General features: G+C 43.1%; 1 protein-coding gene across 2 annotated transcripts in view; it reads right to left on the reverse strand.

The window, feature by feature from the left end:
- Positions 1–16470, reverse strand: part of Myocd (myocardin) — a 93580-nt gene that overhangs the window by 47712 nt on the left and 29398 nt on the right. The window contains exons 2-3 of one of the 2 annotated variants that reach the window (XM_076542616.1): positions 9108–9173; positions 4513–4556 (exon numbers count right to left, since the gene is read on the reverse strand). Coding sequence is in view for 1 of the 2 variants with exons in the window: in XM_006973521.4 (XP_006973583.2) it covers positions 9108–9173 (66 nt within the window). In the remaining variant the exon portion in view is untranslated. The remainder of the gene's footprint in view (positions 1–4512; positions 4557–9107; positions 9174–16470) is intronic. The other variant, XM_006973521.4, reaches the window with a different exon arrangement.

Below are 16470 nucleotides of genomic sequence, written 5' to 3' on the forward strand. Positions count from 1 at the left end.
GTAGTCTTGGATGCATGGGGGCATCCTGGAGGAAGAGACTTCTTGGGATACAGAATGTGGCTGGTTGACCACAAACAGGCAGCCAAGGGTGTCCAGTGAGAAACTGAGATTCAGAATATGAGAGCTTGAAGGGGCCACGGAGACAGTGAACTCCAGTCCCAACCCTAAACCAAGCCGGGAAACTGAGGTCCATAGAAATGGATTGACTTGTCCAGGAGCACACAGTTGGATCCTGGGTCCTCTGATTCCCTCATCTTTTTCCAGGAGTGGTTTTCCAATCATTCTCTGTCAGCCGACACGGGTCTATCCAGGCAGTCATGCCCAGGGGCATAGAGTAGCACGGAATAGTCAGCCTATACCAGTCAGTACTTCCACTCTTCTCTCTGGGTCCTTCCATCTCTCCTCAGAGCACCTCTTCACTATGGTTCCATAAACTCAGTGTAACAAAAGGACAGGACATCTCTCTGCACTTGTCTGCCTCTTGTATTGGCTTTCTGGCCTCCTGGGAACAATCTCAGCCAGAAGCTACAGACAATCATGTTTCACTGTAAGGGAAGAGGTTGAACCAAGTACAGAATTGCCTTGCATTGTTTAAAAATAAGTTGTCAGTCTGGATACATTTATGAAACACATGATCCAGATTCTACAAATATTATAGCAGGTGTCCATTCTTATGCTACAGACAAGGAAGTCATTTTCCAAATCTTGAATTGGTTTCTGGCTAAGTCAGTGTGTATGCATGCATGCGTGTATGTGTGTGTATGTGTGTTTGTGTGTGTGTCTACCCTTACATGCACTTTAGCCCTGAAAACTACATGACTCACCTACTAACCTGGTGGAGGTGATGCTAACAGGACCTGGTAGGCACCGTAGTGGTGCTTGATCATATTATTTTCTATGTGGGATGCTGTTTGGGCATACCCTATCAATTCCCCTGCCTCAGTCAAGCATTAATAATGCTGACCAAAGGCCATGCCAAAATTGTCCCAGCTGGCTGCTTTGTACCCAATACAGTCGACACACTCCATTCTGACTTAGACTGGAGCCACAGAGGCTCTTTCTCAAAGGAAAGAGGATGAATATTTAGCTTGAATATCACATTTCACACTGGCCTGGAAGCCGATTTTTCCAGCTTCTGTGAGATGGTCGCTTTCGGTCTTAAAATGGGCCCTCCTTCTTTCTTACTTTTTCCCCAGCCATGTGATTCGGAGAAACAAATGTGGAGGGCTATTGTGGCTCATGCGCTCTCTTCTACAGGAATCTCAGTGCTCTTAGGAAGGAGGCTTGCCTTTTCTGATATCTGATCCCTGGAACTTGACGTTGGAAATGTCTGGAGTGACACTCCCTTCATCAGGCTACCATGTCACAGAATCTACTTGGACCCTTGTAATGTGTGAGCTCTGCAGCAATATGTCTTTACCTCTGTCCCATCACCCGGTGTCCATGGAATTAAGCATTACATGTTAGTATGGCCGAATTACTTTCATCATCAGTAAAGGAACTGATCCTGAACTGACCTTTCTTAAGTGGTTAGGAAGAATAACATGTTTTTTCCTGGAGGAGCTCCACAAAGGGAACCATACTCTTTAGCTATTGCCCACATTCTAAACACAATTTTTTTTTTAAAATTCATTGTTATTATTGTGTGTGCATTTGTATGTATGATGTGTATGTGGGGGCTTTATGCCGAGGGGCATGTGTGGAAGACAGAGGACAACTTTGTGGGGTTAGCTCTCTCTTTTCACCATGATGTACGTTCTGGGCATTGAACTCAGCCTCTCAGATCCGTGTAGCAAATGCCTTTAGCCACTGAGCATCTTGCCGGTCCATACAACTGGTTCTAATTGGACATGAGAGGAATTTACTGAATCTGCATCCTTGAATGATTCAGGCCTCACTAGCAGAGCTTATCCCTTTTCTAAAAAACGCTGTGCTTCCTGGATTGGTTTACAAAACCACATTTCATTACTGTATCACCCCCTTTCCTGTGAAATGGTTGAAACTCTTTAGTCCTCTGATGTTAGGAGCACAAAGGTCTTCCGAAACCTTCTACCGAAGGGTGGAAAGCTATGTCCATTTATTGAGGTCTTGGTAAGAATATGAAGAGGTCTACATGCTGCCCTCACCAAATCAAGCCCCAGGGCTTGCTGTGCAGGTTGGGTGTGCTATGGGGCACCAGCTTGAGGTCACATTGTGGAAAACTCCCCAGCGGAGTGGCCCTGGGGTTGAAGTTTGCCTACTCCGTGACTCCAGAGAATGTGGGCTCTAGCCCTGTCCCCCACAGGCCTCCAAAAATCACAATGCCTCCCTCAGTTGATTTTTTTTTTGTAAATACACAAAGGACCACTTTTGCTGCCAGCCCAGGGAGTATCAAATGGCAAAATTTCATATTTAAAGGACACTGACATTTAAGATGGAAAAGGAATTTGGATTTCTAAATTAAAAAAATAAGTCCATGTGATTTCAAATTAGAATTCGGCTATAAATCCAGTCAGCCACACATCTGACTTGTTCCCCTGGAGGAAGATTAATCGCTCCTCACAGGGGAATTCATGTTCTCGCCTCAGCGTTCAGTCGCAGGCTATTCCTATTTCTGTCCCTACAGCTCCAGCTAATTTGGGTCAGCTGTGTGGATAAACATTCGCCTAGATAAGAACAGGCCTCCTGCGGTCCTTTCTGCTCTACTCCGACTGACTCCAGGCCCCCAGTGGGATCCATCGAAGAAAAGAGGCCTTGGATGCAGACAATTCATTTAGGGCTGAGGTGTGTGCGGGCTCTTTTGCGTAGGGCCGGGCTTTGGCGTTGAGTGGTAGCTCACCAGGATGTTGCAGCGCTGATTCCCCTCTAGGAGACCTCTTATGATCAGGCCCGGAGAGAACTCCTGGTACTCTATCCTACTCCACTGAATACAGACAGAAAAAGATGCCAAGAGCCACAGACGGTTTCCTAGCGCAGGCCCCAGGACTGGCAATTCCCAGCATCAACTGGGAACTTGTTAGACGTTCCAGCCCTTGAACCCCACCTCAGAACCACAGCCTCAGAGTTTCTGGGGGTGAAGCACAGGAATTTGACTTTGGACAAACGCTCCAGGTGATGTTGACACCCAGGTTTAAGAACAACAGCCGTGGGGCTTGTAAGGCCAGTGTGCCCCTACAGAGGGTCTCACTTAGAACAGTGAGTTCTAAGGAGAAGCACTGGACCAGGACTGTCAGGCTTAGTCTCCAGCTCCCAGATAGGATGCTCAGGTGAATGACGTTGTCTCTTTGGTCCATGCTGCCTGGAGTCATAGCAGTGTAGTTTAAAAATGCTAGCTCCAGTGAAAAAGCCTTTGCTAGAAAATTTGTAGCTCACTGGTTAGTTGAAAATAGACATGTGGGTCGATTATGAATATTTATTAGTTTTTTTTAATTTTAATTTTGTGTGTTTGTGTGTTTTGCCGGCATGTATGTCTGTGTACCATGTGTGTGCCTGCTTCCCACAGAGGCCAGAAAAAGGTGTCAGATCCCCTGGAACTGGAGTTACAGATGGCTGTGTGTTGCCACGTGGGTACTGCAAATTGAACCCAGGTCCTCTGCAAGAGCAGCCAGTACTCTTAATCGATGAGCCAATCTCCAGCCCTCTACAGGGTTCTCTGTGAAGAGGGTGACACAATTACTCCCACACATGAGACTCATGGCGCTGTAGGATTAAAGGCATCCTGGGTACCTAAGAATTTAGGGCCCATCTAGCTGAGACCTCTCCTTGTTGATACAACTTTGAACTAATCCAGTAGGTTTCCTGCACTTTGGGCTTCCCACTTATAAAATGGGCTTCATGGTGTTTGCTCACCTTGCCTTGCTTTGAAAGGCAGAACAGATATCGAATACTTCTCCCTGAGCAATCAGGATACAGTCTTTATGTGGGTGATAACAACTTGGAAATTATTCTCTCTCTTTCTGAAGGGAAGTTGATAATAGCTTGCTTATTCTGTGCTCAAATTATAGACTTAGGGGTTTAAAAACAGTGTATTTGCCCAGTGTAGCTTGTAGGATTTAAGACCGGGTATGTACACTTATCGAGTCTGACCTAACACATGCAAATACTTGGGAGTTTCTCGCCTCGTGGATACAGAGACAAATTCAAAGCATGTCTCTAGTGACTGCTTTTCAACTTCTGAAGAAACAGGCAACTGGAAAAATTGAGGGAGAGATGAAAGAGAAGAGAGAAGTCACAATTGATCCAGCTTGGCATGAAAGGTCAGGGTATCGTCCCCTAGCTCCGAGGGGGAGATGGTAGGGAGAAAGGAAGAGGCAGACAGATTAATCCTCTCATGCCGCGTTCTGCTCAGGCAGCCAACAGTGTGTGGTAGGTGCTGTGGGGAGAAGCCAAGTCAGCTCGTGCACTGGGAAAAGGCAGAGAGACTCTGTCCTGTGAATGTCTCAGAACTAGGGTGAGGCTGCATGGGCAGTGGGTGCGGGGATGGCCCATCATTCTTCTGGCTATTCAGGAGTGCCACAGAGTTCAGGGGTTTACCAAGGCTTTGCAGTAAGTATGTGGCTGATGTAGCTTGGATTAGTCTGCAAAACAAATAAAGGCAGCACCATTCACAGAGAGCTCCTTGTATCTTGACATTCATTTACATAGATCAGATCATTGAACTCAAGCTGCCCAGTAATCCCACTCCAGCCAGACATGGCTTTCTCTGAAACTGGGCACACAATGACCTTTCTGGTCCCTAGGTCCTCGAAAATCCATCCCAGTTCTTTCCTCTTCTTTTCCATTCCGGGAAGACAGCTGTATCTCTGCATTCCCTGAGTTGATCCTCATTAGGTGCTCTTTAGCAGCAGAGAAGGAGGGGACATTCAAGTTCCCCCCCAACTCCCTTGGTACTCACTCTCAAGAAGGGTTCTGTACTTTTCCCAAGTTATCAATAGAAACAGTTAAAGGAGCTAGCTCCTATTGACTACAAGTCCCTTGACTCAGAAACTGTGTCTGATTCCCACGTGGATGCCCCACATATAGCCTTACTCTTCACAGATACTCATAACTCTAAGGCATCTGGCCCAGGAGGCTGAGAATCTTCTATGTGAGGCCTTTGGAAGGGGTCAGAATGAGATGGTGCCAAAGATTCTGAATTCAAGACTGGAGCAAGCTCAAGCTAGACCACATCCTAGCACAGAGATGGGAGTTGGGTGTGACACTCTACCTCTAGCTCTGGAGTTATTGATAATGGTTAGCTTCTGGGAGAAGGAGAGAGTTTTCTCTAAGAATGTAGCCCCCTGGTAAGTTGATGATGCTCCATTGGAAGCCTACATGTCCAAGAATATTTGAGCATCACAAGTTGGTCTTTGATGGATTTAAATAAAATGACACAAAGTAGGTTGAATAGGGAATCCAGGGTGTGTCTGGGAAGAGCTGGGGGATGGAACGTGAATATAAGCAAAACACTTAGTACAACTATGGAATAATAAAATTTAAAAATAAAAATGCATCTGCCTGGGAGAGTGATGCTCAGGGATAAGAAGTATATGGAGGAAATGACTGAAAACAATGACCAACACACACCCTCCCTTGACATTTCCAAGGGAAGAGGGGGTCCTTGTCTCAAGCCCCAAGAGTGTGCTGTCTGTCATTATGTCTTGCATTCTTGAGCCTGCAGGCCTGGTGAAGACACCCTTTCAAACCTTAGCTTCAGTGGAAAATCAGGCAATTCCATTTGGGAAATCATATGTAGCTCTGGGAGATAAGTCAAAACAATAAAGCTTTTAGATTTCACGGCTGTTTAGAAAACATGAACTTCACAACTCACTGTGAAAGCTATCTTAGGATATGGCTCAGCCTCCTACTCAGGTCCAAAGAACACTTTCTTCTTTACATTGTTCTAAGGTTCTATATTGGCCTAAGAATACAAGAAGACATCTGCCTTCATTTCTAGTCAGAAAGTGGTGCATTTAATTTCAGTCAAAGCACCAGAAGAGGGGACACCCTAAACTCATACAGACAAGGACATCATGAATGCTTTTAAAGTGACTGGAGGCATTGAAAAGCAAATATTGTTGCTCCTGGTGTGGACTGTTTGTTACTTAGCAGCAACCTCATAGCCTGCACAATGTTTGGCCACAAAGAGGAAAGAAAATTGAACCCTGTTGAACTAAGGTGGGCTAGTCAACTGGAAGGCACATCTCAGCTCACTGGAGTCAGAGAAGAGAAAACTTATAGTTTCATCATCACTTCGAGAAAAAGTGAGATCTGTCAGAGGCTAACAAGTAATTTACTATTCATAGTTGGTCAGGGTGAAACATCTCATTGAGACTATTGGAACATCCTTCACATTTTCCTAGTTGGTCTTTACAGTCCTCGGGATCAAAGCCAGGGTCTTTTGTGCCTGAGATGTGGGTGTTCCACTATGAGCTACACTCCACCTTGCTACTTGAATAATTTTGTCACAATGACTTTAAGTTCTTACAAATGTAAAATGATTTCTCTTAAACATTTGAGAAAAAGAGTCTGTGTGGGGCCTGAGCATCATAGGTAGAAATGGAGTCTGTGTAGGCACTGGACATCACAGGTTCTGATTTCAGCTCTATTACATGAAGAGAGGGCTGGCATTTCTGCAGTGGCCAGGCTCTGGAGATAACTCAATGTAAAACAAAACAAAAAACAAACAAAGAACCCCCCCCAAATAAAATAAAATAAGACAAATTCTGCCAAAGAGTGGCAGTTTACTTTTAACTAGGTATATGTGACGATTTAGAACAAGCCACTAATGTGGCTATTGGTCTTGTGTGTAGGCAATTTATAGGAAGTTGTAAAATTTTCAGAGAGAATTACAGTTATTCCACACCTGGGAAAAGTAAGATTTTTTTAAAATAATCTTAAATATATTTAAGTTTTTGCAAGTTAAAAAGAGAGGGACCTGGAATTCACTGGATCATCTTTAGGACGTTTGAAAACTCTCCTAGACCTTCAGCTCCATTTTCATGAATGTTAACTAGAAGTAAGGATTTGATACTGTGGGTGTTTCAAACCTCTGCTGAAGAAAAACACCACTCTAGTGAGGAGACTTTGAAGTTTCTAGAGAGACGAGGAGTGACCCAGGGAGTGGTGTAGATCATCATCAGCTCTACCATTTTCTCTCCTGTCTTTTCTTCTTTCTCTTAAAAAAATGGAAATGATGGAAGAAGATCTTCTCGCGGCAGACAATGAGACCCCACTGAGGTAGACTTATTGTCAGCTCCCCTAAGCATTCTGAATTCCTCCCAGGAATCGTCTTGATCATTACTGTGGGCCTCTCAGTACATGGCTCTGGATTCTGTACAGTTAATTATCAAATGTGTTAAATAAGGCTAAATCCAGGAGAAGCCGAGCCTCTTGAGTCTTCTGCCATCATTTGCCTTTAGGCATGCCCTGGCATACTGTGTGGCAGCTTAGTCTCCTATGAGGGCTCTGCGCTCACCCACCAGGAGGGGAAGAGACTGGTCCTTCTTCCAGCTTTCTGAAGAGAGCTGAGCAGAACCGATCCATCCCACAGGGTCTGCCAGACACTCACACACTTTGCCACAGCAGGAGCTGTTAGAAACTCTGGTTGGGAGGAGGTGGCTAAACCTTTATCATTTGGCTGAGTCTCAAGTGAAATAATTCATTCTTTGCAGGACTTCCCTGCCCTGAAATTGTCTTGATGATGCAATGGGCTAGCCACAAATTCTCTGTAAACACTTTAATAGTGTTTTGTTGATATCTACATGACTTGGGCCTGAACATTCCAGACAAGAAAACATTACATCTCCACTCTGTTCCTCCACAGGGAGAGATGCTTTGCTTCCACACCTGACATGAGAGCTGTGACTTAAACTCTATCCCTGGAGTCATCGCTGTCTTGGCCTATCATTTTTCACTTATTTCCAGAGTTACCTCCATAGGCATCAAAAATACTCTTATCCAAATGCCAGCTGTGAAATCCAGGCTCAGCATTTGGGCATGTGGGCTAAATGTTGTTTTAAATCAGTTGTGAACTTGGATGGACTAAAAGGTTCTGGCGTGCGTCAGCCATCTGCCCTTCCAAAACAGGAGACAGGCACGAGCTTTGAGGGAAATCATTTTTTCTCTGCCTTATCCAGTCTCAGATCCCCATCTCCCATCTTTCTCACTTTCAGGAGACTGGCCAGACTAAAACACCAGACACAAACCCGCTGCCTCAGTTTACCAGCAGAATGGTGTTGCTGAAGCAGTTCTGAGAGTCTGGGACCACCTGTCCCTTCTGTGTTTAGGAAAAACTCTAAAAATGCTTTGGCTCCAAAGCTCCCTGCTGCTCACCATTTGTATGCTTAGCTATTATGAAGGCTGCTTTTGACTCACAAAAGAAAAGGCTTGCAGACTCTCATTTCTGGGCAAGCCTCCCTTAACCACCCTAGTCTGTCTAGAGGACAAGTCCAAGAGCTGTGCACTGAACACTGAAGCCTGGTTCATCAGTATCGTTACAACAATCCAAATTTCTGCGGGTGTTATTGTGAACATTGATTATTTAAAAATTTTTATTTGGAGAATTATATGACCTAGAAGGATCTGAACTTTGATATCATGTGTCTAGAACACCTTCCCCTGTATTTCCCTAGACAACCAAGAATTAGCTTTAGTTGTTAGACATTTCAAATAATCTTCGAAAACCCCTGATAATCCTTCTTTGACTCATATTTTGGGCAGTAGTTCAATCTTATAGTATTCATGCTAGAACAGTATTGCAACTAAATCTTCTAGAAAGGAAATGCTTGACAACATTCAAATAATTGTGGGTTCAAACAGCTGAACCCAACCCAAGAAGGTGAAAGAAAAAAAATAGCATACATTTGGTACTTCTAGAAGAACCAATTTCAAAAGTAGGAGAAGAGCCAGGGATGCCCATCATCAACTGAGTTTACCCTGAGAGTAAATCTACCATATCAGAGTCTTATGTACCTCTATGTAGGTAAGGGTAGGGGACAAAAAAATCCATGGTCTAGATGTTTGCAGATTCAGATTCCTGGGGACTTTGTCTGAGAGATGCACTAATTTAGACTAACTGATCTCTAGGGTCTTGCAGTCTCCCAGCTATCACAATGCTGAGTAAATGAGGAAGAGTGGCCAGTACTCACGTGGTATTAAGCCTTGGTTAGCCAGCTGCTCCTGGGTCCTTCGCTGTTGAAGCCGTAACTGTAAGACTTGGAAAAGCAAGCATGAGATGGTGAGTTGGGACAGAAGAATTACAATCACATGTTTTCATCACACTTTCCTAGCCCTTCCGCTTTAATGTCCAATATGAAGTCCATGTTTATTTCTGAGGCAGACAGAGAGAGAAGTGTGAGAGGAGCAGGACACTCACAGTGCTAAGAGCCTACAGAAACTAGAATGTCGGACTCCTTTGAAGAGACTCCTTCCCACCCCCCACCTCCCCCACCCCCACCCCACATGGTGTTTCCCCCTCTCTACTACACTGTTTCCAAGATGTAGTATGAGCTGACCCAGTGCTTTTTGGGTAGTGGCCCATGACTCCAAAGGGAGACAAAGCGAAGAAAACATCAGCCTCGAAGACCCGTTGGAACCCAGGCCCCATCACTACCACTCAATGTCCACCTGGGCACACTGCTTACTCTGCTGGAGCCTCAGATTCTCATTTGGTATAGGAGCCACACCTGCCTGTCAGCATTGCTTTAAAGCCCAATAAAACAAGTGTATGCACACAGCTCAGCAAAGTATCTGTCAGCAATGCCTCTGTTAGGTGCTAGTACTGGGAGACTCTGGGATTCTTAAGGGAATTTAAAGGTTATTGGAATAGTGCCTCTCTTAGAAGAAAAACATATAAATTACCCAAACATTATATTATGTACATGCATTAGATATTCATAACACGAAGATTATGCATAAAACATGTACCTGCAAAATGTTAACATTGAATTATTACAGGATTGTTAAAATATGAGTAGAATATTTACAATCTTCGCCTCTCCCTCAAACACATTCTGCCTTTGGAAATTCAGCTTTCCCCTCATGAATATTCTATTTCCTCAGGAAGATTCTGGCTTTCCATCATGGCCCTTGGCTTCAGTTGTCGGGAATAAGAATGTGTATTAGTCAACCTCCATCACCGTGATAAAATACCTGAGTTTTGTAAACACCGTGGAGTGGAAGGGTTCGTTTTGGCTTGTGCATGCAGAGGTTAAACCAACCCCCTCTCTAATTAAAAACAGTAAATGCTGAACATCCCCCCACACACACTACATATACCACACACATATACAACACACACACAACACACACATATACCACACACACACACACCACACACATACACACACACACACACCACACAGCACACTCAAACACACACACCACACACATATACAACACACACATAACACACACATATACCACACACCACACACACACACACACACACACACACACCACACACATATACAACACACACACACACACACACACACACCACACACATATACAACACACACACACACACACACACACACACACACACACACACACACACTGAAGAATAGCAAACATGAATTAAACAGATGGTAGAGGGGACTAAGGACTTGACTTCAGGTTCCAACTTTGGAAGCTTAGGCTTGGAGGTAGCTGCAGTGAGAAAAGTGACAATTTCAGACAACTAGAACTCCAGAAGCGAACCAAACTCAAACTTCCGGTCAGAGGTGTCAGGGAGTGAGGTTCTGCCAGGGTGAGCTGAGGAAATCAAACAAGAGGACAGTAAGAGTGGGGGCCCCTAGCTCATCAGGGTCCCCCAGATTCTCACTGATTCCTACTGTTTCCATGGAACAGACTCTAGACACCTGGGCAAGAGTCAGCTTAGTTTGTGTTTGGTGGGCGAATTGTGTGCTATGATAAACACAGAACAATCTGCATTTCCAGAGGACAGTGACAGGCTTCGGGGTTTGGGTCCAGTGTCCGGGGAACAATTTAAGATTACTCTATACACAAAGAAACCAGTCGTGGGAACACATGCTAAGTGCAAACGGCAAAATAAAACAAACCCAAATGCTGGACTTGGGATGATCCTAGTGCTGGGTTATCAGACTAGGACTTTAAAGGGGTGATTTTCAACCTTGTTCAGTAAAGTCAAAGAAGCAATGGTCAAAATGCAAGACAGGATGGGCAATCAGACTACAACACGTAAAAAGAAACAGCACGGGAATACTAACAATGTAACTAGAATATCTGAAAAACACTATTTTGTGGAAAATGGGTTTACTAGATCTGTAAACTCAGAGGCCCATCACACTGAAAGAAAAACAGAGGGGATTAAGTGAGCAGATTCTCAGGGGTGTATAAAACAATATCCAAACATCTGACTCTGAGGAATTAAGAGTGCCAAAGGGTGAGCAGTGGGAGAAACGGTGGCCAAATAGCATGTTTCGGGGGGTCATGTCAGAGTGAATAGCCACAGGCTTCTCACCAGAACCCCAGGAAGATGGACGATCAAAACAAAGCCAGAGGCCCCCAGCCCAAACAGAAGCACCCTGCAGGAACAAAGGTGGAATCGAGTGATGTTCAGATAAAGGAAAATAGCATTATGCTAGCTCGTGTCATTTCAAGAATTGATTATGGAAATTAAGGCTGAAAGGAAACCTGGATATTCAGGAATAAGAATATTAGCAACACTATCTAGAAAACATTTCAGATTTATTCCTTTCCTATTAATTTAAAGAGCATGTGACTGTTGGAAGAAAGACGGAGCACCACCTGGTGTTGTTTCCAAGGCGCATGAATGCAAAGCAGACTTTTTTGAGTCTTGAGCTTCCCACAAAGGTCCTCGTGGCCCAGGTTTGGTCTGTGGCCTGAGTGCTCCGGAAGAGGTGGAGTATTCAGAAGGTAGAACCTAGTAAGGAAGTTAGGTCACTGGGGGGGGGGGGTGTTGTGCTCGGATGAAATATTGGGCTCTGGCCCCTTCTTTCTCTTTTTCTTCCTGCTGTTTCAGATGCGCTTCCTCCTCTGCCGCATGCTCCTCTGCCGCATGCTCCGATCATGCTATGCTGCCTTGCTACAGGCCCAAAGCAACAGCGCCAATGGATCAAGGACTCAGGCCAAGACAATCTTCTCTTGTTTACATGTTGGTTATCTCAGGTACTTGGCAACAATACTTCTTACTAAAATGGGCCATTGACTATACACTTTCTATAATTCACATGCGGTGGTATGATTTCATTGATAAAAGTTAACACTGCATTTTATAAACCCTAGAGCATCCACTCCCAAAACAGAAATACACCTTAACAGCCAGTAAAAGGAAGGCTGGCTGGTTGTGTTGGTGTATACCACTAGGATTTGCTGAAAGAGGTGGAGGCAAGAGGACCATGAGTTCGGGGACAGCCTGGGCTGCACATTCTTGCCTGGTGGTGATGGCACAGGCCTTTAATCCCAGCACTTGGGAGGCAGAGGCAGGTGGAGCTCCAAGTTCGAGGCCAGCCTGGTAACAGAGTGAGTTCTCGGACAGTCAGAGCTATGCAGAGAATCCTTGTTTTTTTTTTTTTTTAAGACAAAAAACAAACAAAAAAGAATGCTAAATTATGAAAAATAACCCAAAGGAAGAAAAAAAGAGGAAATATTGGAATAAAGAAAGAGGGGCAACCAGAGAACAAATAATACGGTGAGTGAAAGCTTTAGACCTCACTGAATCAGTCATTAGATCAAAATTTGCTAGTAAAACACCCAAAGTAAAAGACATCATTAGAATGGGTTTTAAAAGAATGTTAAGTCTATATTTCCTACAATAAATACACTGTATGTATAAAGATTCTGATTAAAATAAATTGAAAAAGGTCTGCCACTCAAAAAGTGTCAAAAAGCCTGAGCGATGGTTAGACTATCACACAAAATGGACATCTAGTCAAAGCTTACTAGATGCCTAAGGCATTTTAGAGGCTGGGGAGATGGCACAGCAGATGAAGGTTCCTGCCACCAAGCTGCCTGACCACCTGAGTTCAATCCCTTGGACTCACACAGTATAAGATGAGAAAGGACTCCAGCAAATTATCTTCTGACCTCCACGTACATACATATGGTACCACAGGTACACCCCCCCTACACACACACACACTTACATACATAAAAAATAAAAAACATTCTTAAATGTGGCATTTTAGAATTATAAATGGACAATCATTAATAAGACATAGCAACTAATGAGTGTCTCATCAAGCAATGAGTGTCTTTTCTCAACATTTGATTAATCTAAATAAAAAAAAAAACATCCCCAGCAACTCAGAGGAGTTGAGCAGTCTAGGCAATCTTATCCTAATTGGCTTGTATCTTGACTTAGTTACAGAGCACTGCCCCCATCAACTGCATGGCACTCTTTTGAAGGGCGTGGGGTCCTACTGCATTGAGTCACCGCAGGCAACAAATGGTCCCAACTTCAGAAGGGCTTAGGTCACTCAGTGCGTGTCCTCTGATCAGACTGGAATTAATTAGCAATCAGGAGCGATAAGCTGCTAAAAAAAAATGTTTGGCTATACACTTTAAATAATTCGCAGGCCAAAGAAGAAAGCACAAGGGAAATTAAAAGTATTTTGGCCTGAATGACAGTGAGTAGAAGATGTAATTTATGGAAAACAGCAACCACCATCGTCAGAGAGAAAGTCAGGTCTACATGCTCGTATGAAAAGAAGAAAAGCTTAAGATCAGTGACCCAAGATTCTACCTTAAGAAGATAGAAAAGGAGGATGCCTCAAACAATACAATAAAAAATTAATAGGAATAAAACAGTGTGGTGGTTTGAATGAAAATGGCCCTGTCTTAGGGTTTTTATTGCTGCGATGAAATACCATGACCAAAAAGCAAGTTGGGGAGGAAAGGGTTTATTTGGCTTGCACTTCCATATTGCTGTTCATTATTGAAGGAAGTCAGGACAGGAACTCAAACAGGGCAGGATCCTGGAGGTAGGAACTGATGCAGAAACCATGAAGAGGTGCTTCTTACTGGCTTGCTTCCCCTGGCTTGCTTAACCTGCTCTCTTATAGAACCCAAAACCACTAGCTCTGGGATGGCACCACTTATCATAGACTGGGCCCTCCCCATTGATCAGCAACTGAGAAAATGCCTTACAACTGGATCTCATAGGGGCATTTCCTCAACTGAGGCTCTTTCCTCTATTATGACTCTAGCTTGTGTCAAGTTGGTACAAAACCAGCTGGTAGAGGCCCCCATAGGCTCATATATTTGGGTGCTTAGTATCCAGTTGGTAGAACTGTTTGGAAAGGATTAGGAGGTGTGGTCTTGTTGGAGGAGTCACTGGGAGTGGGCTTTGGTGTTTTTTTCAAAAGCCCACACTAGCCTAGTCTCTTTCTCTACATGCTGCCTGTAGAACAGGATGTAAAGTTCACAGCTAGCACTCTAGCACCATGTCTGCTTGCTGCCATGCTCCCTGCCATGGGGATAATAGTCTAATCCTCTGAAACTGTAAGTAAGCCCTCCAATTAAGTGCTTTCTTTTATAAGAGTTTCCTTGGTCATGATGTCTCTTCTCAGCAATAAAACAGTGACTTAGACAAGGAGAAATCTTAAAAAAAGAAAGCATATACATAGTAGAGAAACCTAACAAAGCTAATAGTGGATTCCCCAAGATGGACTGATAAAAATAAACAAACTTCTATCTAGAAAAGCAGGATAAAATCGACCTATGTTAGGAATAAAATAATGGAATATAATACATATCATAGACATTGAAAAGGTAAGATTTGTGCCAATAATTTTAGCAACTCAAATAAGTGGACAAATTTCTTAAAAACTACACCTTATCAAAACAGATATAGGCAGAAATTCTGAATAACATATATTAAAGAACATTGATAACCAGAACCTTACCCACCCTGCATACTGATAAACACCTCTAGGGCTAGGTAATTTTGGTAGTGATTTTTTTCCAAATGTTGCTGTAAGAATAAATTATTTGGGAAGCTGGAAAGACAGTTTTGCAGTTAAGGGCATTTACTGCTCTTGTAGGGACTCTGGGTTTGGTTTCCAGAACCTTTTGTAAGCCAGATAGTCGCTTACAACCATCTCTAACTCTAGTTCTTGGAGATCTGATTCCCTCTTCTGACTTCTGCAGGCTTCAACATGCATGTGATATACATATATACACTTAGGCAAATTAAATAAGCATCTTTTTAAAAGAGTAATTTATCTTTCAAGTTCTCCAATGAACAGCCTCCACATTCTATTCATTTCCGCAATTGTAAATGAGAATATTTAGTCTTTCAACATCATGAATTTTAACCATACAAAGAAAAGCATTTAGCACTCTCTGTTAAGGTCAGCAGGTTTGAAATCTGTTTCAATCCTTTAGACATTAAGCTATTTTGACTGGGATTGAGTTCAATGAAGACAACAGAATAGAGACAAAAGAGAAACTCTAGAAAAGGGAGTGGCAGAAGTTGATGTCATGAAAGAGAGAAATATACCTTTCTCTCTCTGAAGACTGATAATGTGAGATCCTTCACGATGCTGTAGGAACTCAGCGGTTCCTTGACAGAAGGAACTAGATCTACATATACATTCTCCCCTTGGGAATGAACAACAGTGCTCATCAGATTCCCAAACAGAGCCAAGGCCTCCGGAGTTTGAGAGCACTAATGCAGGAGTCTGAAAAAATCAAGAATTCTTAGAATGTGCATTAGAGTCATGGAGCTGACAAAGTAGTTTGAAAAGGGTGATGAGCTTAATTTTAGATCATCTGAATTTTGGAGGTCCCTGTAAATCATAAACGAGGTACCTTACTGTCACTTACAGGGCTTGAAAAAGTTCAGATGTCAAAACTAGGACACTGATTTTGGGTATCATCTTGGCAGAATTCCTAAAGTAATAGGGATATATTATCCAAGGAAAGAGATAATAAGAAAAAAAGAGTGATAAAATTGCATTATAAACAAAGTAAAGATGCTTAAAAAATTCTAGGGAGCAAATTAACTCCATGCATCTCGTATAATATGCAACAGTTGTGACAGTTGACGCTATTCATTTTCAAAATCATTTGCAGGTTTTTACTAGTCATGAAGACTGAAAAGCATTGACTCATTAAACAGTATCTGATTGCCTACTAAGTGACTGGCACTGTTCACTGTTAGCACATAATGAATAAGACCAGTGGTTACTAGTCTCATGGCTTAAACATGCTAGGTGGAGAGATAAACTTAATTTCCCTGAATAGAAGATTATTTTATCTCCCATCCTTTTCTTTTGCTTTCTTTAGTATTTTTGTTTTTGAGTATTTCCCCCCAAAGATGTCTGGTTTTGAAAAGCTCTGTAAATGCTCTGAAACTAAAGAATTGCACATGGTGTGTGTGTGTGTGTGTGTGTGTGTGTGTGTGTGTGTGTGTGTGTACGTACATACAAGTACATGGTTCTATTGATGGGTATATGAGTTCTGTCAGATTTCTGGAAGTCTTCAGAGTCTTCAAATGTTAACAATATTCTTTAATTCAGACCT

Source organism: Peromyscus maniculatus, chromosome 8 (genome assembly GCF_049852395.1).
Source record: "Peromyscus maniculatus bairdii isolate BWxNUB_F1_BW_parent chromosome 8, HU_Pman_BW_mat_3.1, whole genome shotgun sequence".
Classification (NCBI taxonomy): Eukaryota; Metazoa; Chordata; class Mammalia; order Rodentia; family Cricetidae; genus Peromyscus; species Peromyscus maniculatus.